General features: G+C 30.9%; 1 protein-coding gene across 4 annotated transcripts in view; it reads right to left on the bottom strand.

Annotated features, from left to right (window-relative positions):
• Positions 1-549: 549 nt before the first annotated feature.
• Positions 550-27,114, bottom strand: part of LOC139498352 (tumor protein D54-like) — a 38,680-nt gene continuing 12,115 nt past the window's right edge. The window contains exons 1-9 of one of the 4 annotated variants that reach the window (XM_071286737.1): positions 23,178-24,659; positions 22,495-22,637; positions 21,779-21,927; positions 20,154-20,213; positions 18,240-18,299; positions 15,508-15,609; positions 10,897-10,957; positions 4,404-5,669; positions 550-2,141 (exon numbers count right to left, since the gene is read on the bottom strand). In XM_071286737.1, coding sequence (XP_071142838.1) covers positions 5,550-5,669; positions 10,897-10,957; positions 15,508-15,609; positions 18,240-18,299; positions 20,154-20,213; positions 21,779-21,927; positions 22,495-22,637; positions 23,178-23,394 — 912 coding nt within the window. In that variant the 5' untranslated portion in view covers positions 23,395-24,659 and the 3' untranslated portion in view covers positions 550-2,141; positions 4,404-5,549. Of the gene's footprint in view, positions 2,142-4,403; positions 5,670-10,896; positions 10,958-15,507; positions 15,610-18,239; positions 18,300-20,153; positions 20,214-21,778; positions 21,928-22,494; positions 22,638-23,177; positions 24,679-27,114 lie in introns of those variants that run through there. The other 3 variants (XM_071286739.1, XM_071286740.1, XM_071286738.1) reach the window with 3 other exon arrangements.

Below are 27,114 nucleotides of genomic sequence, written 5' to 3'. Positions count from 1 at the left end.
TCCAGTACTTCCACCTTCTAAAGTATAAAGCTTTCAAGAAGTTAGCTAACACTGCCGCCGCCGGATCACTTTCCCTATGTCAAGCTTTCTGTAACCAAAGTTGCAGGCTCGACAAATCTAGATCCAAGTTTTGGGGTAAGCATTGTGTATAAGTTTCATAACATTTGGTTCAGGCAAACTAAAATTAAGATTGGAAACAAAATTTTGCAATTTTTCCATTTGAAAAGGGCCAGAACTCTAAAACGGTAAAAATAATGTCCCCAAAATTCAAACTTGATCTGTGTTTTGTGGTAATAATCTTTGTGTACAAGTTTCATAACATTTGCTGAAGCCAAACTTAAGTTAGAGAATAAATCCAATTTTGGGATGGATGTACCGATGGACGTACAGTACAGACAGACAATTGTTAAAGTTAATTCCCACAAAAAAATTAAGATTTCCTTTCAGCAAAATAATCATAAAAAAACATAGTACTAAGAGTTGACTATATATATTGAGAAGCTAGGGGATATATATTATACCAACAATGGTAAAAAAAAATAATAAAGATTTTTTTTGTTCAATTTATGTGTATTGCATTTTATTATCTTGTTCACAAATAAAATGTTTATAACATAATACAATTAATAACAATAACAAGATAAATACATAACAGAAAATTGTTATTTATAAGAAGGATCACACAAATCTTTAAAATAATCCACTGCACCTCCAAAAATATTGAACAATCTTCTGAGTTAAAATACCCGTAACTCATGATCATTCAAGTATAATATACGATAACTTTTTGTTAAAAAGATGGGCTTATACCTATACAGTTTTTGTTTTGTGAGCAATCCAATTGGAACAAAAACATTTTTTTTAATACTTTTCTTCTATTTTAAATTAAAGCCTATGAAGAGCAATATTTTTCTGGGGAAATTTTATCATTAAACATTGAAAATATAATTGGTTTCTTTTTATTATATTTACTCTGAACCCTCAAGTATGTAAAAGAAGTGTGTGCTCCTTCTAAGAAATTTACAAATTGTAAAGATTTTCTTTTTCAAAGTCTGGCTCTGAAGAAAGGATAAAATTGAAGCAAAAATGGCAATTCATTAAAGCTACGAGAAAAGTTTTTACAGATATCTAAGACAATTGCGTTTTTTAAATCTATTATGGTTTAAATGAAAGAAATTTGGGAATAATATTAAATATAGAACATTGATGTTTTCCAAATTCCTAACAATATGAATATTCGAAGCAATTTAAAACCAGGGAGCATATGATACCCAGTACAAGACAGCATGCATCTATTGCAAGGGATATACTTATATACAGCACTATGAAACAAACAAATCCACCCTCTTTCATCAAAATATATAAATACACAACCAAAATATACAAATAAATATGAAATGTTATTAACTATCAGGCCAATGTTTAGTTTCAGATTTTGGAAAGGAATTATTGTTACATGTAATCAATAAATTTAAGATTGAAATCATTTTGGAATAAGATTAAATTCAACCAAATTCATAATAGTCAAACCTTAAAAATAAAGGTCAACTGAACTTATTTTAGAGTTGACTTCTGAAATAAGGTAAAGAACTGCTAACTTAATATGAAAAACACTTACTTAAATAAAATATTGAATATATATGTCAAATAAAAAAAATATGTTATCTTATCTTTAAATTTTACAGTAAAAATTATATATACCCAAAACAAGGACTTGAGACCTAATTAAAATCTAAACAACATATTACAGACAATGCTTTTGCAATTAATTTTATTATATTGCACTACGATTTTGGCTTAAACTGTAATATTTTCTCCATTTCTTTACTTACTTTCATGCCACAAATATACCAAGAATAAACTTCATATTATGTCATAAGCATTTTAGACTAAGCTTTCAATATCACTATAATTAGGAAATTAAATGATATATCTGTATATGTATAAAGGTCATGCAAGCACTTTCAAAAAGCTGAAATGACCTTAAAATCACACAAGATGATATTAAATCTAACAAATAAATGTTCTAATTTTATTAGTGTGCTACTATTAAATTCATACATATTTATATTAATCTAATATTTAAAGCAGTTTTGTTTGGATAAAATATGCTCATTCTCTAAGACAGCATTTTCAACCAGGTGCTCCGCAGGGCGCAGCTTTATACGACCGCAGAGGTCGAACCCTGAACAGTTAGGGCAAGTATGGACAAAACATTCAAGCGTGATACAGCTCTGAATTTGGATTGTGATCAAATTTTTGACATTACATGGGTTTTTTTTACACAAAACAAATGTCAAGATTTTACAAATCAATTAAAAATTTCTTCTTCAAACTTTTTAAATCTAAAATTAAATAGTTGACACAGCATAGGTTTCTGACACAGAATGAATGTGGTTTAATGAACTTAAAAGTTTTTTTTTGCCTTTGAGCAATTCACTATTCTGTTGAATATTAATCCTCTCAAAAAAATGTTTGAAGAAATTTTCTTTTTATTTATGAAATCTGAAATGACAAAAATTAAACCCCCCCTCCTTTTTTTCACATCCCCGTTTCCCTTTTTCCAAAACTGATATCAATTCAAATTTCTAATGGAGTTTGCAACAATAACTACTCTTTTAAATACATCATAAAATATTAAAATGTAAAATAAAGTGCTTGTTATCACTGAATGGTAAAGATTGGTTGGTAGTAAAAGTGAATATACATTGTTTATTGTATAAAACAATAAAAAAAACTTCATCAGCAACATTTTATATTGGCAAATTTCCAATGAAGTTATTTACATAAAGTTATTGGCAAATAAAAATAGAAAATGACATCATAGTCATGTCTGGCAAATGTCCAACATACATTATCTAAAAACATTTTAGATAAGATAAGGAAAAAAAGCTTCATCAGCAACATTTTATATTGGCAAATTTCCAATGAAGTTATTTACATAAAGTTATTGGCAAATGAAAATATAAAATGACATCATAGTCATGTCTGGCAAATTTCCAACATATATCATCAACTACTATTCTATACAAAGAAAGATAACTCCAATTGAAAATTAATTGCTATTGCACAATATTGTGCAATTAGATATTTCTTGCTATTGTGCAATACTGTGCAATTGAAAATTTCTTGCTATTGCACAATACTTGATATGGAATCCTGATTTTGACCAACTTGAAAACTGGGCCCATAATCAAAAATCAAAGTACATATTTAGATAAAGCATATCAAATAAGCCCAAGAATTTAATTTTTGTTAAAATCAAACTTAGTTTAATTTTGGACCCTTTGGACCTTAATGTAAACCAATTTGAAAACTGGACCAAAAATTAAGAATCTACATACACAGTTAGATTTGGCATATCAAAGAACCCATTTATTCAATTTTTGATGAAATCAAACAAAGTTTAATTTTGGACCCCCATTTGGACCAACTTGAAAACTAGGCCAATAATTAAAAATCTAAGTACATTTTTAAATTCAGCATATCAAAGAACCCCAAGGATTCAATTTTTGTTAAAATCAAACTAAGTTTAATTTTGGACCCTTTGGACCTTAATGTAGACCAATTTGAAAACGGGACCAAAAATTAAGAATCTACATACATAGTTAGATTCGGCATATCAAAGAACCCCAATTATTCAATTTTTGATGAAATCACACAAAGTTCAATTTGGACCCTTTGGGCCCCTTATTCCTAAACTGTTTGGACCAAAACTCCCAAAATCAAACCCAACCTTCCTTTTATGGTCATAAACCTTGTGTTTAAATTTCATAGATTTCTATTTACTTATACTAACGTTATGGTGCGAAAACCAAGAAAAATGCTTATTTGGGTCCCTTTTTGGCCCCTAATTCCTAAACTGTTGGGACCTAAACTCCCAAAATCAATACCAACCTTCCTTTTGTAGTCATTAACATTGTGTTTAAATTTCATTGATTTCTATTTACTTAAACTAAAGTTATTGTGCGAAAACCAAGAATAATGCTAATTTGGGCCCTTTTTTGGCCCCTAATTCCTAAACTGTTGAAACCAAAACTCCCAAAATCAATCCCAACCGTTCTTTTGTGGTCATAAACCTTGTGTCAAAATTTCATAGATTTCTATTAACTTAAACTAAAGTTATAGTGGGAAAACCAAGAAAATGCTTATTTGGGCCCTTTTTGGCCCCTAATTCCTAAAATGTTGGGACCAAAACTCCCAAAATCAATACCAATCTTCCTTTTGTGGTCATAAACCTTGTGTTAAAATTTCATAGATTTCCATTCACTTTTACTAAAGTTAGAGTGCGAAAACTAAAAGTATTCGGACGCAGGACGACGACGACGACGACGACGACGACGACGACGACGACGACGACGACGCCGACGCCAACGTGATAGCAATATACGACGAGGTCGTATAAAAAAATATACTAAAATATTTTTGATGATAATATTTCATTTTCATTTTCAACGCTTTCACTTATGAAGCTAGTTATAGATTGGGCATTCGTTATGTCAATAGTATAATCATTTGTGGATCTCAGATTTTGAAAAAATGGGGCCCACCTAGGCAACCAAAAGATAGTCTACTTTCATGGCATTTTTTTATGCATCATTTTCTGGAAAGTGAATCTAAGCGCCTGGCCAAGAGATCTTTTGAATAATGACGTAAATTGATCTTTCTAGCAAAAAAAATCCAACTTTTTTTTTTGTCTTCATGAAATTAATTTTACATAAACATGATAAAGTTTCAGTTATAATAATTCTGAAAACCTTATTTTTCATTCAAAAACTTACCCAAATTTAACTATGTTTTAGAAATTCCACTTGTCAAATGCTTGTTATGGACTATATATTTAGAGATGATGAAACTGGAATGTTAAGGTATTTATGAAATTCTGTTACCATTTCAACTTTAAGTATAAATATAAACTTACCTACAAAACTAGATGATTTACATATATATGGGTTGATTAAATTCATATTAGTGAATGCCCAAACAAAAAACTAAAATTAATATCCCAGTTAGAAAATTAACTTTAAAAATATTGACTAGGACACATGTTATAATAATAAGTTATATAAAATGTGAGATATTTATTTTGAAAATAACAAATTTCCAACCAGAATTTTTACAAGATTTTTTATCTGATCTTTTTTCTTCCGCTGAGATACATTCACAGCATAGAGTTGAAACCATAAGGACTTAATTCACGAATTGATTTCATTGAACAATCAGTTCTTACTGTTACGTAATAACATAAGCAATGTCACATGGAAATTGTATGGGAAATTGCATGATATTGAAAGTTGCCTGTACAGTAAATCCTTGACCTTGCATTGAGAGAGCTTGTAAATTAATTTTCATAAACTGAGAGTCTACAAAATAGTTACCAAATTACTTATATCGAAGGACATAACATATATAGCAAAATATACAGAATTATTATATTAATAAAAGTTAAAATTTACTATATACTAATAATTAATTGACCCTTTTTTACTTTTACATGATCATATCTCAATCCACATTTGTCATAACTATTTTTCACAACTGGTAATAAATTACAATGGAATTTTTTCATCTGCAGGCTTGGATTCTGCTGACTCAGAGTTCGCTCCCTTGGTTTCTTCAATTAATGCATCTTCAAAATTGTTCTCTGATTTGCTACCACCTACTTTGGCCTGTAAAATAAAATATACATGTTACACTAATGTTTCAGGTTAGGGTGAAGGTTGGAATCTATCTAATTAAAACATTTAAACCCACTGCATATGTTTGCTCCTGTACTAATTCAGGAACCTGATGTTCAGTGGTTGTCGTTTGTTGATGTGGTACATAAGTGTTTTTGGTTTTTTTATATATATTTGACCTTTGGTTTTCCTGTTTTTAATGTTTTTGGGGCCCTTTATAGCTGCTGTTTGGTATAAGCCAATGCTCTGTGTTGAAGACCGTACTTTGACCAATAAAGGTTTACTTTTACAAATTGTAACTTGGTTGAAGAGTTGTCTCTCACACCATTCTACTTATATTTATATATTTCTTTTTTTAATTTTCATGTCGGGGGCCATTTACTTTTTGACTCCCTCTCCACTATTACGTAACAGCTGTGTTTTTGTATTTAAGGTGGTACCCAGTACCATGACTAAAACTAATCTGGCTCGTTTTGTTTTGACCCTTTGACAAAAATTTAAAAATTTCAAAAAATATTTACGAACCAATTTATCAATAAAATTACACTGTCTGGTTGCATATCAGTTTGACAAACACTAATTCTTAATATTCCCGTAACAACACAATGTGGTTAAAATGTTTAGCTGATTTTACAGAGTTATCTCCCTGTAATGTTAGGTACCACCTAAAAATGGCGTCATTATAGTAATATGCGGAATTCTTTTAAACATCTCCAATACCAGACAAGATAGTCTTAAAACAACAAAATTTGTAAGTTCTAGAATGTGACAGTTTTAACTAAATATGTCTTACCTAATGCTTTAAATATCATAATATTACTTTTTAAAGAAAATATATTTTATGCAAATGTTTTTACTACAGAAATGCAGGCAAAAGGTATGTTTTAATCAGAAATGTTTGTTGATAAACTTATTGTTAAGATGAACAATTCAAAGTTCAGAAAATCAAATAAAATGAAAAATTTCACTAAATACAAATTTATGGATATGAATTAAAAGAGATGAGGGTTATAGGTCCTGAAGTCAATGTTATATACAATGATAAATTTGATTACACAAAGAAATAGAAATCTATACTTCTCAGCAACTACATTAACTCATTACAGAAAAATTTCAAAAAATTTACACAAATATATATAAACAATAAACAATTTCGTATAAAAATCTATAAATAAAATTGGTGACTACAAAATAATAAAATCACACAGACAACATTGATATATTTACATTATGGGTGTACTGAAAAGTAAATATGTAAACCTCTTTTATCTCTGCCATCCATTGCCAAACAACAACAGTTACAAAAAGTTTACATTGGAACAAGACTTTTTTTTTAGGCTTTATAAACTAAAAAAGCCCAAATGAAATGTATAAAACTGCCATTTTTTTTTTAACTCAAAAATTTATCAATCGTTTTTTTTTTTTTTATCCAATGTAAACCTTTAGTTTCTGATCATAGGAGATGCTGTAATAATTTATAATGAAAATATTTCAGACAAAATATTTTATTAAATCATTCACTAATTCCTTTTTTTTCAAATCCCAAAGTGGAAGAAAAAAATCTCTGAAAATGATTGAACAAAGAAATTAAAGAAGCCAACACAGAAAAATTAAAGTAAAAATTCATTTTTTTTTAAATTTCAACTATATCATCTTTTATTAATGAAAAAGCAAATAAATTGATCTAAATACAAAACTTAACCATTACAAATAACATTTAAATAGCTCTGCAGTAAATAAAAATAAAAGTTAAGTAGCTCTGCACAAAATGAATTTAATGCAGCTCTGCAGTAAATGAACATCATTGTAGCTCTGCAGGAAATGAATATTAATGCAGCTCTGCAGTAAATGAACATTAAAGCAGTTCTGCAGTAAATGAACATTGATGAAGCTTTGCAATCTCCTGTAATCTTAACAATAAAGTGCACACCACTCACCAAACGTCCTCTAAAACTATCTATTGATCGTGATTTCTGAACAAAAATAATTCATTTGTAAAGAGTTTTAAATGCTTATGTCTGCATGCATAACTTGGTTTGCCATGTTTGTGCTATGCTTATTTTAATGTGTGCTTTCCCATTTTTTTTCAGACTACTTGACGTCAAGTCACCAGCAATTTATAATCAATATATGGACCATAATTTGCTATTGGGCTCCGTTTCCTATAACTATAGAAAAGTGATAAAATGTGAATTACTGTAAGAAAAGTTGTAACTACATCTAAAGATGCCATTATTTTTATCAACATACAAGTGTATGCTACTCTTCCCTAGAAAAAAAATTGAAATTAACAAATTTCAAAGATTATACGACCGTATTTGTGTGTCGTTTCTCGCGTTACTTTTCGCGTCCGAAGTGCATAACGCTGACTAATTTATAGATAATCGTCACCGGCAAATTCGTAATTTTTGCTTTAAAATAACAAAGAACATCGACCAATAAGAATAGTGAGAAGAAAATGCAGAGAACTATAAGTATTTCTGTAGCAGGTGTAAGAACACTGTCGTTATTTTGGTTTCCCATTTCGTAACGCACATTTTAGATGGTTTAATCTGCTTTGTTGTAAAAGAATTCTTTGCAACAATATGCAAATACGACTCTCGCGAGATGTTCAAACAGGTAAATCATAGATGATTTACATTCTTGTTTTGTTCTTCGTAATAATTATTAGTTAGAAAATGACGTTATCGTTATGCGTTACATTTCACACGAAACAGAAGTCCATTTATTTATTAAAATTGTTTTTGTCGTTAAGTTCTAATCATTTCCGGTCATACGTGAAACATGTGACTAACATGTGATCACGCCCTTACAGCCGGATATACGAAATACTAGGTCTAAACATTGTATTTGTTTCCAACGGGATGTAAGCAAACATAATCTGTAGGCTTGTTTCGTCTTATTTAAAAAAGGAAAATACAATTTTCAAAGAGATTGCGCCGGGGGTCTATTATTTTTCCTATGTGCATAATGTTACATACGATCTTGTGTGAAAATAAATGCCCAATGACTTGACAAAATCGATTTCAGATTTGACCGACGTTTTAACACACTTCGTTTCCCAATAACGATGTAAAGGGTCCTTGGAAAATTCAATCGAAATTACGTCTCCTATCATGGTGCCGATGTTTGTTGGATTGATTTAGCTTCAACAGTAAATATTACTGGATATTTTAGGTGAATAAAGATAATTTAATAAAAAATACATGTTAATGTACCGTTACACTTGGAATGTACAAAGTTGGTATCTTTGTCACAATTTTTAATTAATTTTTTTTTATTCATGTTCTGCAAACACTTATCAGAAACGCAATAAACTTGTCAAAGGAAAAGTAAACTTTTACCATGCGTGACTTGAAAGGAAGTACTTTATTGATTTTAGCCCACTAAAGTAGGTTAAAATGTGGAAACCATGTAGATGGTGTACAGGTCACAAATATCACATGGTGCCTATTTTAAAGATGCTAATTCCAAGTTAAAAATTGTTTTCTTTACTGGATTTAAAGAATTTTACATTACCAATGATTTGGAATAAATTGTATATAGCTGGAATTTCAAAACCAAATATAAATACATTTTTTTGGCTAAAACATCAAGATACAACGATTATGGTATCCTGTATCAATGAAGAAAACACGGAAATTCCTGAAGAAATTGTACTAATTGTTTTCAAAACAAGCACATATTTAGGAGTTTTATAATACTGTTACATTTAAGATGGATTTTAAGAAAAAGTATACTGTTCAGATCATTTTAAGCAGATTTTGCAATAAAATAAAACTAAAAAAATGCTTTCAGTTTCTTATGGTTTCCTGTCGCGTTTAAAAAAAACTTTAATTTAACATTGAAAATAGATTTTAAATATTAACATGAAGCAAGTAACACTAGTAATGGTGTTCATTTATGTCTTTTGAAATATATTGTGCAAAATAAAGAAAATAAAGATTGGTTTCCTGTTTTGTTTCCTGTCACGTAAACGGTGAATCAAAATGTATTAATTTTTTCTCGAAAAACTCAATTGTTCCATTAATACTATTCTAACATCAACACAACCCACAGAATAAAAGTTAAAGTTTTAGAACTTATAAAAAAGGATACAAAAAGAAACCAAAGGCCGAATACCAAATTATGGTCCATATATTTAAGTTTGCTTACAGGATTGCTTTTATATAGTGTTGTATTTTTTTTTTATGTATTCAATTAAAAGAAATTCAAAGCATATGAATTTTAGTTTATAACTATTCTGAATCTGAAATAGCTTTCTTAATTTATTATATCATATTGCATCGTATCTTACAGAGTGCTCGTCTGCAATATAACATTCCTGAAACATAACCAATCAATTCACCAATTACATCAGATAAGTGTTAACAAGGGAAAAAAATTCTGGAATTATTAAAAGTTTTCTTCACATACCGACAAAAAAAAAAATCATGCTGCATCCCATGTTTCTAGAAAATTAAAGCATTTTTTTTAGTATCAAGAAAATTAATCATAATTCCAGTCTCCTGAATTCCCATAAAAAAATAAAGGGCCTATAATAAAAGTGTCTCTCCTTTAAAAATAGTCTGTATGTCAACCTAAGTCTCTCCTTTAAAAAAATGTCTGTATGTCAACCTAACAGTAACACACCTGGAGTTGTGTTAGCTGGCCCTTTACATCTGCAATATTCTATTCTTGAGTTTACTGCCTTTTAAAGGGGACTAAACTCTGGAAACACTTGTAATTCAAAATACAACTTGATATATATATATATATATTATAAGATTTTGATTGGAAAAGGCAGTCTTTGATATTTGAAGGAGTTAACTTCTCATTTTAATGCAAACATTTATTTTCAGATCTCCCATCATGTCTGTTCAATTAATTCCTAACTTGTGAAACCTTTGGGCAGTTTAGAGCTTTACTTGTCTATTCCTGAAGACTGTCCATCTTTTGGAGAGCCTTTGTAGTAAGAAAGCTATCTCATTTACAATATCGCTTTAAAATTGGGTTTTTACATATTACCATTTTCCATCACAGTTTTTACCCATTATGTAAAATCCAAATATTGCACAGTGTGAACACTAAAAACCAATATTGTTTGGTTAAACAAGTTGAAAATTGACCCTGACAGTTAACAGAACCTTGATTGATTATTTGGGCAAATTTCAAACAGATGTAAAATGGTACTGTGTAAAAGCACTTTTATACACACTATATAGATATATATTCTTACTTTAACATTTGCTACTGCACCTCCAACTTTCTCTTCCATGGACTTAAAAGCTGTGGAATTTCTAAAATATAAAAACATGACATAGTAAGTTTTCAAACTTTTTACAGTTCTTCTTAAAAAGCATGCAAAACAAAACATTGATCAACTTGTTTACTATGTTTGCTTGGTTGTTTGCAAACAATAGGTAGGAGGAGTTTCAGTCAGTTTTTATATATAGTCCGGCTGATTGGTGCAGAAATAGAGCAGAATTGCTCACTTGATGAGGAAAGCATGAAACTTTGCACAGTAGTTCTTGGTTGTATTCCCTTTGATTTCAGCTATGGACCCACTTAGAAAAATCGAATATGGCTGCCATTTTGAAGATGGCGGAAAAACGTTATAAATATCAAGATCATCCTCAAGATATTCTAAATAATTTTGGAAATTTTAGTAATGATTCTTTAAAAATGGTCTTCATGTTCTTGAATTTGTTTTCAATTAAATTTGAAATATAAAATAAAATAGTTAGGTTATTTTCAGAACGCATACATTTTCAAATATGGCTGCAAATACATAAAAACAAATAGTGAAAATTAAAATGTTAATCAATATGTTACATGTTATTTTAATTGTTCTTAAATCGCTGTCTGTTTTAATGGTTGGAATGAAATCGATTGAACGTTGACATAGGTCGGTGGAATCTGGTGGCATATTAGGTAACTTATCAGAACTTTGAGGCAGTGCCGAGGGCACCTTGGATATGTCTCTTTAATGCCAGGTCTAAAGTCACTTATTGCGTTTTCATCTCTTATTAAGACTATATCGCAAATTTATTCTATGTAACCAATAGGTGTACCTTTCTTCAGGCGGATGTGATGATTGCCATCGTTAGAAATGGTTAAGGGACAACTATTTTCTTTTCCAACTACGTGCGAAACCAATACGCAATAAGTCATCGATCATGGTTCTAATATGAACTCCTGGTCAGCATTTTCAATAATTTTAATGGTAACAGTCTTTCTAGAGTTAGGCGGAGCTGTGATGGTTCGTTTTATGTAAACTTGCTGAGTTGAAATCTCGTCTCCACTATTAAAAAAAATGCTGCAATTATCACTTTGTTGATGATGATAAGTGTGGGAATATTCTGATTTATCACTGCGCCCAGTGTGGCCAAAATATCTAGCCCAAGTATAACATTGTCTATTATAACTGCGCTTTGCACACATCCTATCGTATATTTACTCTATCAAAGTCGAGAGAGGTGTTCTTTGTAATCTTCCCAGTAACCAGCTGCTCACCCAAACTACGTAGCGTTACGGTCTCCGAATCTTCATTATCTGCTGGAATTAATTTCTCATTTACTAAATGTTATCATTGAAGCAGTGTCCTTAATCATGCTCACATTCTTGTCGTATATAGTACCTCGTACTGCTAGACTTTTTCCAACTGATGACAATATCGTGGGCCTGTGTTTTGTCATGAGGTGATGTTTCATGAATAATATACTTTGTAGTCGAGCGTTAGCATACTAGCCCGACCCGTTGCTGTTTAAACCCCCGTTGTTGGAGTAACAGTTTGATTTGCTCTGTTTCCTGGTGAAAGTGACCTTTGTCCAAAATAACCTGGATTTCTGGAGTCCGTGGAGATGCTGATCGTTGTACTTAGGGACTATATGAATTCTGGCTTGGTGGGGGTGTTGCTGGTGTATAGGCATTAAACTTCCTGTATTTCTATCTGGAGATCTATTGCTCAGAGGATCTTCCACGTGTATATTGATCAAGTGATCTTCCACGATTATATTGGTCAGAAGGCCCAACGTAATATTGATCGGCCAATCAATGGTAACGCAGATTAGTTGAAACCATAAAACCAGCTAGTTTTGTGACAATTTGAGTGAGGTAACGCATCTCATTTTCCAAAGGACTGCTCATATTCCCTTTATCGCTGGGTGATACTGTGCCATCATCAAAGAAGACTTGCCTATGGGCACTTTTTGATCCATATATCGCCATCTGGTTGGCTTTTGATGTTTTCATTTGTTTCAAAGCCTCGTTGATCGTGTCTGGGTTACTCTCTATTACATGTCTTGCAGAATCTTTGTCTTTACTTCCTCGGAGGAATGCTTGGGTTCAAATCTGGTCTCCGTCTTTCTTTCTGAAGCGTTGCTTCAATGCTTTTCTTAAGGACTTGGAATCATCATCTGTGCGTACCTTGTAAGCGTACTCCAAGGCAACATCGGCCAGGCATTGTAGGGGCCTACAAATCTTTTTTTTCTTTTTTTCCCATTGTCGTCTTTTGGCAGTCCGTTCAATTTGGTAAATGAACGCCTCTCAAGTCACGGATCTTCTTCCATTGAATATTTGCATGTTTTGGGCTCCGGTCCCTGACACAAGAATATTCTTGCCATCGGGTATATTCTCTCTCCAGAGAGGAGTCTGAAAAAAGCTGTTGCTACGCTCTTTTGGTTTCCCCTGCCTTTTTCCTGGATCGGTCAGTGGAGTCGGCTTGCTGTTGTGTCTGTTGGAGCTTTAGAAGCTGACGAGGTTGTCATAATTGGAGTCATAAATGTGGAAGGAGGAGTATATGCTATTGACTCGACAGGGATGGTACTGTTAGTATGCACGGCAGTCAGCATTTGAGAAACTTGATAGGATCCAGATGCAGCTAATTGTTTCTGTAATGGTGCGCTGTTCTGAACCAAATATGATTGACTCATAGTAGGTGGTAAGTGTACGTAAGAAGACACCTAGGCCATTTGATGACATTCTTGATCAGTACTAGAGGTCTAGTATGTCCTTAAATGGAGGTTGTTGTTGAATAATTTGAACTGGCCCTGACATAGGACTTCCGACTTTAGGTGAAGACACCAAATATGCCTTCATCAGAGTTAGTGTGGTTGATGGTTCGTACGAATTAATTTGGGAAAGACCCAAATCAGAGAGTTTATTGTGTACCTTTGGTGTTCTTGCATTGTACTGGCTAAGGTCAAATGTTGGCTTTGATGATATGTTCATTGTAGGAATTTTAACTTCTTTATTTCGCTTGTCCACTCATTTACTCACAATAGATGCCATTTGTTGGAAAGTTTCCTTCAGTCCAAATGAACTTTTAAATTGAACTGTGTCTCCTTCCTCATTTTTTGTCAGATTGTCCACCTGTCTCACCACAACATTGAATTTCTCATTGGTCTGACCGTAAATTCCGCCAAGCGATTACAACGAACCATGGGGTCTATCCTATCTACAGATTGTTGAAGTTACTGAGATATTGCTCTCATTTGTACATTATCAATATGCATTGCCTCGTTCTGATCAGTTTGCATCGTTATGAGCTGCTCCTCTTTTAAAGTGTCTTCAGCTGTGGGTTTCTCCATTTCCCCAAATAATTCAGTTTCTGCCATTTCAATGTTCTTGTTCTTGTTGTCCTCAATTCCTTCCATTTCACTGATACAATTCTCAAATCACAGTATAATATCTCAAATTGCAAAATATTGCGACTCAAGAAATAAGATAGGCAATGAATAATATCTCAGGGCAGATAAATCTCCAATCACAGCTTTTATATGTAACCCAAGACAAAAAAGATTGCAGATTTTAATTAAAGCTACTACTGCAGCGTTTTATAAAAGCTACTACTTTGTATATGAAACGACAAGCCAGGCAAAATAAAAAACAACAGAACTGAAACAGAGACTAAATGACACTACAGGTAATACTTTAATAAAAATGCTTAAATTCAGGGCAATTGTCAATGATAAATATTTGCTTGTTTTTCAAGGCGGCCATTTTGAATTTCAAGGATAGATCAAAACAAAATCTTGATATTACACCAAGTCATTCAAATATGTTGAATTTTGTGCTTCCAGCATCAAATCCACTGTGGTTTGTGCAATACTGGGAAATATTTTAGAATGTGTGGCGGCCATCTTGAAATAAGCCGCCATATTTAATTCTGAGGGTGGGTCCATAGCTTATATGGCTCAGTACACACAATAGTACCATCATGCAAAATTTGGTGCTTTCCTCATTATTTGAGCAATTTTTTCACCGATCGGCCGGACTAATATACTAGGATTTGATTGGACAATCAGAATTGACATGAAATGAATTTAATATTTATAGTCCAATCAAAATCCAGTAAATAGTAAACAAACATCCAAACAAATATAGCAAGCAAGTTAATCAATGATTTGTTTTGCATGCTTTTAAAGAAGTGCTGTAAAAACCAAAGATTTCCTAAGTACAAAAATAATCTCTACATTGTTCCTAAGCCATAAAACTTGACTCAGTACTGAGAGTACAAAGTTTGTGCTTGAAACCAAAAATCCATTATTATGTTTGGTTGATTTTTGAGTCTGAGTACAATGATTGTGCTCGGAAGTTTTATGACCATCAGGCCAGGTGTGAATGCAGGATTCCTGTGAAAATTAAAGGACCTTATTTTGACACAAAATTGGTTGTAAATTTAAATAACCTTTTTTTTTAAAGGGGTGTGCCCTTGTCTGAATACAAATCAATGGAAGTTATTAACGATCTTGACTGGCTATACAGCCTTCGCACATGTCTGAATCTGTCCTTGATCATCATTATATACAGGTTTGACTGTAGTCTGTACAAAAGTTAACATATTTACCTAACATCACTAAGTTTCCTTGATACAGTAGAACCTACAGTAGAGAAAGCAGCAGATGTCTTTTCTGATGCTGTTTTAACTGCAGATGAAGTCTTTTGGTATCTACAAAATAAATCATACATTCCTATGCTAAGTATCATAGCTTTCCAAATATGATAATTAGACCTGTTCTTCAGAACAACTGTTCAAGAATTTAATAAAAAAATAAGTAAATGTGCACCCAGAAAACTGAGACTACACCAGAAACCAAATGATACAGAAGGTCTTAATCAAAACCATAGAATATTAGAATAAAATAGTTGTTACATGTTGGTGACCTTCTGCTGTTGTCTGTTCTATGGTCGGGTTGTTGTCTCTTTGACACATTCCCCATTTCCATTCTCAATTTTATGAAGTTTGCAGGTATGTATAATATGAAATCACAGTATCATTGCAACATGTAAATGACATGTTCATTTCATGCACTAGCATATTTCTTCTTCACACTAGTGTGTTTATACTGTGGCAAATGATAAGCTAAAGAAAACACAACACAAATTTTTTCACGAGGGTATTTATTCCAAAAGGAACAATACACTGCCACTGTTACACATATATCATAATCATGTAAAATATACTAAAGTGCAATAACTAAATAACCCTTTCTTTTCTTGTACAACTCTCAAGTATTGTTGGTAATTTTATTGTTTAGTACATCAAAATGATAAACATACAGATTTCCATTATATTGAAGATGTTCCTAACCAACAACAACATTCCATTGTATATATGTTAGAAATATTACACAGAATGCATAAGACATTTTAAAATTTTATTTTTTTTTTAACATTTTTTGCCCTTCTTTATTTTATTTTGTATTCTGTAAACTCTAATTCAGATCCTAATATGTGCAGTACCTATCTCACTCAGTGTGCACTACACAAGTTTAAGATTTTGACAACTTTTCCAAAAAGTTTTTAACTGGGAGACAATTTTTATATTTGATTTTTAAAAGTTTTTCATGGATAATGAAAAAAACATCTACAAATACAGAGATGGAAATATGAGGAAACCTGTTTTAATTTTAATACACAAGTGGTTGAAGCTCAGTAATCGTCCAATTAAGGCTGGAGTTCAAATAAGCATTTCAGTGGTTTTTAACAGCAAAAGCTTGTTTGCAAATTAAAGGTGATTACCACAGAAATAGAAAATAAAATAAAGTTCTGATAAAATATACAATCATGACAATCCACATGATAAATATAGAAAATATGTGAAAGCTATAGACATGAATAAAAGAACTAATTTAGTGTTATGTCCTAATCTCAAACTAGGTGAAAAGCACAAACAATGCAAGTTTTTTTATTTAAGCAAATATTGAATTTGACGGCAAAAACTAATTCTCATTTCTGAGAACATTGGTAAACATAGTTAAATAGAACCCCTGCTTACTTTTATATGTAGCAATCAAGTCTGAACATTAAGGAATACTGGCCTGGAAATCTGCTTTTCTTAAAACAATTCTAGTACCTACATGGCCTGTAAATATCTTTTAAGATATACTTTACTGACCCTGCTGTCTTTTCACTCCCCCGGCCAATAGGCTAAGTCGCTTGATATGTATGGATTATAAGGTTTTCTACACATTGAGATCGTAAAATATCAGCTGCTAACCACCATGTGAACCTTTTTTTGCAATTGAGTGCAGCTAATGAGTTAAAAAGCTTCACATCGTGTCTTGCTGGTGATATTTTACGATATCTTTATGAAGAAAACATGATTATCTGTTTTACGTCCTATTGCTGGGATATTACCCCTCCCCTAGACAGTTTTAAGCTTTACAAAAGAAAGCTTGATAACTTCTCATCACATATTGTGATGTCACTGATAACTTCTCTTCAGACATTGTGTTGTAACTGATAATGCCTGCTCTCATCTCAAAGCTGTGATATGAGAATTATGGAAACCCTTTATTACAATAACCGTTTTGTGCAACAAAAATGACACTATTTTTCTGAATTTACAATATTTATGTACAATGGACAACAGATTGTTATAATTTTTAGGAAATATTAAAATACATGTTAAATATATCAATGTTAGGAAAAAGGAAAGTGTTGGTGCTCATTACTGGTTATATTTTAAAATATATACAAACAACATGAAGAAAAGAGATTTTTCTTAGGATGATTTTAAAGTATAAAATGAATGAAATTTTGATGCCCTATTTCTCATGACATAGTAAAGAACTTGCAACGAAAAAAACATTAAGCAATAACATGAATAATGAAAGTAAAAATTTTGGAACCCTGTGAAATGTCATAACAATCAAATTTTTCAAGTAAATATGGCTTTGGGAATATTTCAGCTGCAAAATTCTCAAATAATTAATACTGTGGATTCATTTATATGTTTGTCGTGTTGGTGGATTGATGAAAGTTGTGTCTTTGTGAATATTTGAAATCGTAGTTTTTCTGACGTCTAAAGCATATATACAAGCTGTTTGAAAATTGATACTTGTAAAATGTTAACATGTAAAATGTTAACATTTTAATTTATGGCTTATTTAAACTATATCCATGATTGCCTTAAAAAGTCATGATACCCAACTACCGGTAATCAAAATGAATCCACAGTAAAGCTATAAAATTTCTGATATCCATAACTAAGAAAAAATGACCAAAGAAAAATCCTTGTCAAGTTAGTAATTGAGGTTACATGCTAAACACACATGCCAACATGTAAATACTTACGCTGTGGAATGAGTGATCTTATCATTTATGTCATGAATTTTTTCATTTGTTTTTTGATACCTGAAAGATATAATCAATACTAAAGCCTGCACCATTGCTGTCTTTTTTCTCTGTTTTTCTTTGGAAGAAATAGGGGGGTCAAAAAAGTTGTTCAGATGGCAAAATTATAGAAAATATACTTTTTTCTTTTGATTGTTTCAGAAACAAGATTGAGGTGAAAGGAACATTGTTCTGAATAAGGGACTGTTATTTTTTTCTTATTGCTGTGAAAAATAATTCTGATTAATAATTTAATGAGTTAAGGTGGCACTGAACACCTTGACTAAAAATTAATTTGGCTCATTTAATTTTCAAAATATTATTTTGACTCTTTGACAAAAATAAGAAAATTTCAGAAGACTTTAACCAAACACTTTATCGGAAAAATTTCATTAGAAATATAGCAGTTGACAAACAATAATTTTGATCATTGAGAAGCTAAATATTTCCTTAAAAATAGAATGTGACTAAAACGTTCAGTTGATTTTTAGAGCGCTATCTCCCTGTAGAGTTATGTACCACCTAAAAGGTAATTAATGCTTTTAGAAATGATTAAGAAATGCTCCGAAGTTACCTTGATAAAAGTCACTACAACTCAATGTTAGTAATTTAAGCTACTCCATCTATTGAAACCAAGATACAATTCACACAAAGGAATTAAGTTAAAATTCACTAGTTGTGGTAATATTAAATGAAAAATCACACTCTATGAGTAATTTTTTGTGAATGCTGGCAATGAAAGAATATGATTGACTCTTAATTATCTTTATATGTATATATTTTAAATTAATATTAATTCTTTGAAATACAAATTAAATTTTGTTTAAATGTTCATCTGCAATTGCCAGCATTCACAGTTTCACCTAGTTAACTCTCTGCCAGTGTGAGTAATTTTAACTTTATCTACATGTGATTATCATGATTATAAGGTGTATTACTCATTCATAGTGATATCACAGTTAATTTTAAATTAATATTAATTCTTTTAAATACAAATTAAATTTTGTTTAAATATTTATTCAAATATTTATCTAGCTTATGCATTATTTGCTTTTCACATTTTATATCTCAATTCTTAATTTATCAGTACATGTATATAAAATTTCATATATTGGTTTTAAGCGACGCTGTGTTATTAGTATTTCACTACAAATCTCCATATAAGCTTTGAATTTTGGTTTCATGAAAATCAAGCTCAGGACTCATCATTTCAGAACTGGCTAAATTATTCAACCATTGATGCATCCATATTTTAGTTCTTGAGCCAATTCAATGACATAATCACATTTTAAAAGTAAAATCACTAAAGAATGTTTTAAATTTTTCTCAATTGTACACTGTCAGACTTCATTGACAAATGTATCGTGAGGGTTTTTTTTCCAAACTTTGTAGCCTCCCATAGCTTAAAATGATGAGTCCCTGGACTCCTCTGAAGAGTCTGTCATGAAAACCTGCCAAATTCATGTAACCTGAGACATCACATTTTCACAAAGAAAATATTTTTAGACTGTCGCCATTTTATAGTTACCATATCTTTACAATGATGTTATCAAAATTCAAATACGTTCGAAGGTTAGACACGATCAAGCAAAAGTTAAAATGAAAGAGACAAAAATATAATGACATGTTTACTATGGTTGAAAAGATTTTTATTTCAGTATACTGAATGAATGAATAAATGAGATGGTCCTAAATGATTCTGTGACCATTTTTCATAACTTTTGTTATTTTTATGTGTGACGCTAGCCAATATTGCACTTTAAAATTTTAAATTCAAGGTCTTATAATTTTTTTTCAAAAAAGCAATTTGTCATTCACGAAAATATTCAATGTATCAGGTTACAAAGTCCAAACACACAAAACAAAGAGACTCACGCTGATGTAGAAGTAATTCTTTCTTTTATGTGAGTTAATCTATCATTTGTTTTCTGCATCCTAATTACAACATAAAAACAGTCAAAGCACTGAAGAGATGTAGGATAGATGTGTTTAATTATGTATACTTGATAGAAGACAGATTTTTTTTAAAGTAACTTTAATTGAACAATCTTCAATCTTGTCCGAAAGGGCTAAAAGGCAAATTAAAAATGTCTAGTCTAAAAATATTTTCTTTAAGATTTCAGACGGATTCTAATTGAACATGAAAAAGTGAACTTTAAGTTTAAATATCGTAAAAATCACAACATTCAAACATTATCATGCACTCAGTTAAAATTAAAAATAAATAATACCAGAAATATAATAAAATAAGATGAATACATGTACTACAAAACCTTTTCAAGCTACTGATTGTAAGCATTAAAACTTTTCAAAAAAAATATAAGCAGTAAGCGATGTTGGGGCTCCAGTAAAGGACTGATTTTGGGGCTACAGTCAGGACTATGAACCCAACCCCCCTCTGGGGGGAAATGTCACTTTAAAAATGCCTCTGGTTACCAGGGAACTTTTAATAGGAAATTTGTGTATGGAATTCAACATTTTTCAAGAACTCAGGTCACAGATAAAATTTTTTAAACAAGACCTGCAGTCGCAAGGTCATCTTCCAAACAGCTTTTCAATAAAATTCTTTATGTTTTTATCAAGTAAAATTGAGAATGGAAATGGGGAACAACCCGACCAAAAAGCAAACAACAGCCGAAGGCCACCAATGGGTCTTCAATACAGCGAAAAAACTCCTACACGTACTTCAGCTGGCCCCTAAACAAAAATGTATACTAGTTCAGTGATAAGATATTATTCTGTTGGCTAACATAAATTCAGACCCAGAAATAAATAATGAAACATCCAAATCTGATTTTCTAAAAGTTTTATAAATGAACATGTAGATTTCACAAAGAAATGAATATTATAAAGAAAAATATTTCCCAACAAAGAAGCTACAAGCCTACCCTAACTTTAAAAAAAATTAAAAAATATGGTGATGACTTTTCATCTAGAACTAGTAGTGTCTCAAGGGTATAAAACAAAAGTTTAGATACAAAAAAAGAGAATATGGATGCTAAATCAATAAGATATGCATGTTTTCACACTTATCCACAGGCCAACCAGTGAAGGGTTAAACTTTATAAATTTCTGTCAGGACTGTTTGAATTTCTTCTACAGGCCAATAGAATCTATACAAAATTCCCAAACTACTAAAAAGACTGTAAGCTGCAAAGTTTTACTAATTAGAGTGAATATGCTACTAATCTACTCAAAATGAATGTATGCTCTTGTCAGTGTTTGTAAACATGGATGTCTTTTTTTTTACAAAAAGATGTAGGCAAAATATTGCATGATGTACTGCAAAATCTGGGTCAAGTCAGGAAAATGACAGTTGTGTTTTAGCTTTTCATTTTGACATTTGCTTAAGTGAATTTCCATTAAGAATTTTTATCAGATTTCTGTATATTTTTATTTTAATTTAAGGAATATACCCACAAAGAATGATTTTATCCATCCAAAGACAATGATTGCGAATTTTTAGAATTTCATTTGTCAATACATCATGTACTACTTACGCATCTGAATCTTGAATAGATTTAAACCCATGTTGGAGATCTTGTTTAAATTCTTGAAATGGTGTTATACCCATTTGTCGTTTAATTTCTGCAGCTCTTCTAACTTTGGCCCCTAGAACTTGTCTCAATGTGACAATTTCTTCTTCAACCTTTAATAAATAAAAATATATATTTCTTTCTCTTTCAAAAGATCTTTTTTAAATATTACATAAATACATACATGATATATAAACTTTAAATTCGTGAAATCAAATATGTAATAAATGAAGAAGACTTACTAAACTCATAATTAATTTAGTAATTCCTCTATCACATTGTATCACTTTAAATTTTAAGAATATATTTTACATATTTTATGTGCAATAACTTTCATAAAAACAACAATTTATTTTGAATATATAATATTTTAACTAAAACATATGTTTGACATGTTTTCAAATAGAAAATGCAATTTGATACAAAAAATATCCTACCACATTTCTCACAGTTGAAGGCCATTCTTTGACCTATAAAAATTGTATACTTTTTACATGTTGTGACTTGGATGGAGAGTTGTCTCATTTGCACTCATACCAAATCATCTTATTTCAATGAATTCACATTTTACATTGATATGAACACTGTTAAATAGTAGGCAAAATAGTTGGATTATTAATTTCACAAATACATCCAATATTCATGATATTATTTTTTTAAATTATTCCAAACATTTTTACTTTTTCTAACTCATCCTGCAAGAGTTTCAGTCTCTCTGCTCTCTCTTCTGGAGTTTCCACAATAACTGGTATGGGAGGCTCTGATCCTGTGTCAACAGTTTCATATGATGGTGAATTCAAACTACTGTCATACAAATGTTCATCTGAAAAGACACAAAATAAATTTTGAAGCTTAACTTACACTTTTTACATATAGATTCTAGTAAAGAAATGAGAAATACTGAATAATTTCTCTAATACTAATTACCGCTCTTTATTTATTATTACTTTAACACATTCTGGAAGGGGAGACAACTCCCTGTTATTTTCTTATGTGTGTGTTTGTTTGAATATTTTGATATTGTTTGTTATTTTGATTGTATTTCATGAGGGCCTTAATATAGAGAACAGGCGCTGATCCAGAGGGGGGTTCCGGGGGTTGGAACCCCCCCCCCCTTTTTTTTGGACGATCAATGCATTTGAATGGGAACATGTAATTGGAACCCCCCCTTTGTCCTGGGTTAGGAACCCCCCTTTTAAAATGGCAGGATCCGCCCCTGGAGAAGATTAGTGTTATAGGTAACTGTGTCACCCTCTTTTAATAAAGAATTATTATCATTGTTATCATAATCTGCTGTACATTCCATTCAAGTATCATACAAACTTAAGGGGAGATAACTGAATTATCTGCAGTGCATCCTTACCTACTTCTGGTAGATCTGAATATAGAAAATTTTGATCAGATTCAGTTCTTACTATATCTCCTACAATATCGTCCTCATAGTACCCTTCTGAATCGTAATGTCCTTCATCTTCAGAATGGTGACCATCATGGGTCAGTTTCAGAAATTTTAAATAGTTTGTAGATTCACTGATTTTTGGCTCATATTCCAAATCTTCAGGATTTGGATAACTTTCCATAATAATATGTCTAAGTATAGTTGAACTTTCAAGATTTATCCTCTCATGCAAAACTTTATCTATTTAATGTTTATTTATGAATTTCCATATAATCCACTACAATAATACAATTCAGAAGTAAATTTTCAATCTCTTTCCATCTCGAATTACAAATATTTTTTACATCCTGAAAATCTATTTGTTTATTATTTTCCTTTTTACTTATATTACATCACAACTTTTAAGTCAAACTTATGTTGACGTGGACTTGGTAAATAAATCTTCCTAATTAATCAATGCATAAATAGAAAGTAAACACAATGTTATCGTAACAGGATCAAACGGTGACAAAATCATTATCAGTTATCAGTTAATCAGTGCAACAGATTATATAAAAGGTTTACCCGTCAGTTACATTTTTCACCCTGGTCAGTTAGATAGGGTTTAAATGCACTCCCAAAATTTTACTTTCTAACTGACAGATGACCTGTCATATATATCATAAAGTTCAATTAAGGTGTCTTAGAAAAGCTGTCACATGTAGCTGACTGGACAATTATTTATGGTCTGTCAAAATCTCGGAAGCCATTATTTTAGTATCTTATGATTAGATCATTTTTTTTTCTTTGTCTGCACTACAGAATTATAATTATGACTCTCAAGAATTTATTTAGAATGAATTAAAGTCATTTATACATGTACCGGTATACACAACACAAACGTGTGAACTTGTCACCCTAAGGTCAACAATAACACCTGACCAATGCTTTATCTAGGTAATTTACACACAAACATAAGTAATATTTCGATCATATTCTTGTCACATGAGAGATTAGATAAAATTCAAAAACTTCGGCAAAGTGATACTACTTAGAACAGATATAGAAATCATTCATCCAAATTTATGATTACGTAAAATTTTCCATTGTTGCCTTTTATTTCTTCTTTCCTTTGATTGATTTTTATAGAATTATATTTTCCATAAAGTTATTAGTCACTTGAGAATAAAAAAAACTTTAGCTCTTGTACTGGAAGGTTGGTGCCACACTACGAAAATCAAAAACCGTATGGATCCACAAGAAATCAATTTGATCGAATCAAATTATAGATCAAGAATAGTAATTAACAGACTTCATAATTCCAATCCTCTCATGAAAAAAACTTTCTACAAAAATTCCATCTCACAGTTTTCCACTTGAATTTACAATCATAACAATTTCAATAATAGAATTTCCATATGATAAAAATCTATAAAATCACATCACAGGCAGACGACAGGTAGAATTTCATTCATCAACGTGGACACTGTCAGACAAAATCAATGACGTCATGAATTTGTCATCTTCCTTACGATCTTATTATATCATTACATGTTCTATTCGTCAATCAAATTTACAGGTAAAAATAGACAAATACCAAATCAAATGCCATATCAATTAATTAAAGGTATGATATGATGAATTCTTTGGTTTTCATGCCACCCTACTCTTCATTGATGGTTGCATTAAACACTTTCTTACCAGACTTTTTAATTTATTTCAATTTTTCCATATTGTTTTTTATCAATCACATGTTCATGATGTTTATGTGTTCACTCCAGGTAAGAAATTAAACTTGAAAAGTGAAAATCTGTTAAGTCTATTTTTAGAAAATTTAGAAAAATTGCTTCTCCAAATTTAAATAGAGATAGTACAATGCAGTAAAAGTACTTTTTCAAGTTATACCAACATGACCATTGTCCAATATTAAATATTAAATTGAAATTTTTAAATTAATTAATTAATAAATTTTACATAAAAGGGTGATACTGCATGGTTATGCATTAATGTAAAATGAGTTGTAGGGGCATGGTTTCAATTTAAGCACATGGTTGCATCTAAATTTCTTGATAATAAAATTTCCTAAGAGAGATTGTTTACTGCTAAAAATATACATTGATATATTGGGGAGCAATACTACAGCATTGTTATACCATGTATAAAGTAAAAGTTCTTACTATCATGACTATTGCTTTTTCAACATTACAGACCAAAAATGTGAGAATAATTATGTACAGACCAAAAATGTCAGAATAATTATGTACAGACCAAAAATGTGAGAATAATTATGTACAAACCAAAAATGTGAGAATAATTATGTATAGACCAAAAATGTGAAAATAATTATGTACAGACCAAAAATGTGAGAATAATTATGTAAAGACCAAAAATGTGGGAATAATTATGTACAAACCAAAAATGTGAGAATAATTATGTACAGACCAAAAATGTGAGAATAATTATGTACAGACCAAAAATGTGAGAATAATTATGTACAGACCAAAAATGTGAGAATAATTATGTACAGACCAAAAATGTGGGAATAATTATGTACAAACCAAAAATGTGAGAATAATTATGTACAGACCAAAAATGTGAAAATAATTATGTACAGACCAAAAATGTGAGAATAATTATGTACAGACCAAAAATGTGAGAATAGTTATGTACAGACCAAAAATGTGAAAATAATTATGTACAGACCAAAAATGTGAGAATAATTATGTAAAGACCAAAAATGTGAGAATAATTATGTACAGACCAAAAATGTGAGAATAATTCTTGCTACTATAGGAAAAAGCTATATTATGGGTGTCATTCGGTTTTCAGAATGTTACCTTTTTTTATGATACTCATGCACCCATTGGGATTTTATACAGGTCGCAATAATTTCTGAATTTGCAGTAAATGATAATGCACAACTGTCAACTCATTGTCAGCATAAAGAATTGTCTCCCTTTCATAGAAATTAAGATATATTAAATACATTGTGTACAGCAGATTTGGGGTACAACATCAGATGGACAGTAAACAAACAACAAAAGAACTCAAATTTTTCTCAAAAGACATCACGATTTTCCTGTTTCCAAATTTTCTCTCACAGTTAAATAAAGGTCAGCCATAAGCATGATAAGACATGTAGTTTCTGGAAGGGCTTATAAATCAGGCCTCTGGGAAAAAAATGGTTGATAACATAGGGAATCACTGAAGCATGATAGGAGTGGTGGGCCCCCTCTTAGGCAGTCAGTGAGCCCCCACTTATGAAAAGTTCTGGATGCGCCACTGTAAATTGGTTTCATGAAAGTGCATTCCTAAACACAAACTCAGTAAACACAATGTTTTCCAACATTTGTTAATTCAAACAGAACTTTTAGATTTCTGGTATGACCGTGAAATTTCAGGACAAAATTAGTGTATACAATATTAAAATGATGATAGCAACACAGATACTAGAATTTGTTTTCATAGTTTTGTCAGTACATTAAATATTTGATCAGATGATAGATCTTTTATTTACTGGACATTTAAACCAGATAAATGGCCATTATTTGTTTGATCTATGATATGAATTTTGGACAAGTCACTTTTTCATAAATAATATTATAATAATGACAATGATTATATTTACAAATTGATTCACAAACTTGAGGAATTTTAAACGGACTTACTACATCCACTGTTTTCATATCTGTTTTATTATTAATTTACTTTCAGTTTCACGAATCATCGTGTATATTTATCTCAATTCATATTAGAATAATATTATTTGTGATGTAATCTGCATTCTGATTGGCTGAAAGTTCTTTTTCTATCTTCTCAGACAAAATTTTGTTATGTGACTGAGATGTCATCAACTCCTTAAAAATTGAATATAGAATTAAAACATAAGTCATGTAAGTAATGACTGTAATATTTTTTCTGT

This window comes from Mytilus edulis, chromosome 12 (genome assembly GCF_963676685.1).
Source record: "Mytilus edulis chromosome 12, xbMytEdul2.2, whole genome shotgun sequence".
Taxonomy (NCBI): Eukaryota; Metazoa; Mollusca; class Bivalvia; order Mytilida; family Mytilidae; genus Mytilus; species Mytilus edulis.
The sequence above is the reverse complement of the archived record's forward strand: the minus strand, read 5'-3'. Positions and strand labels throughout refer to the sequence as shown.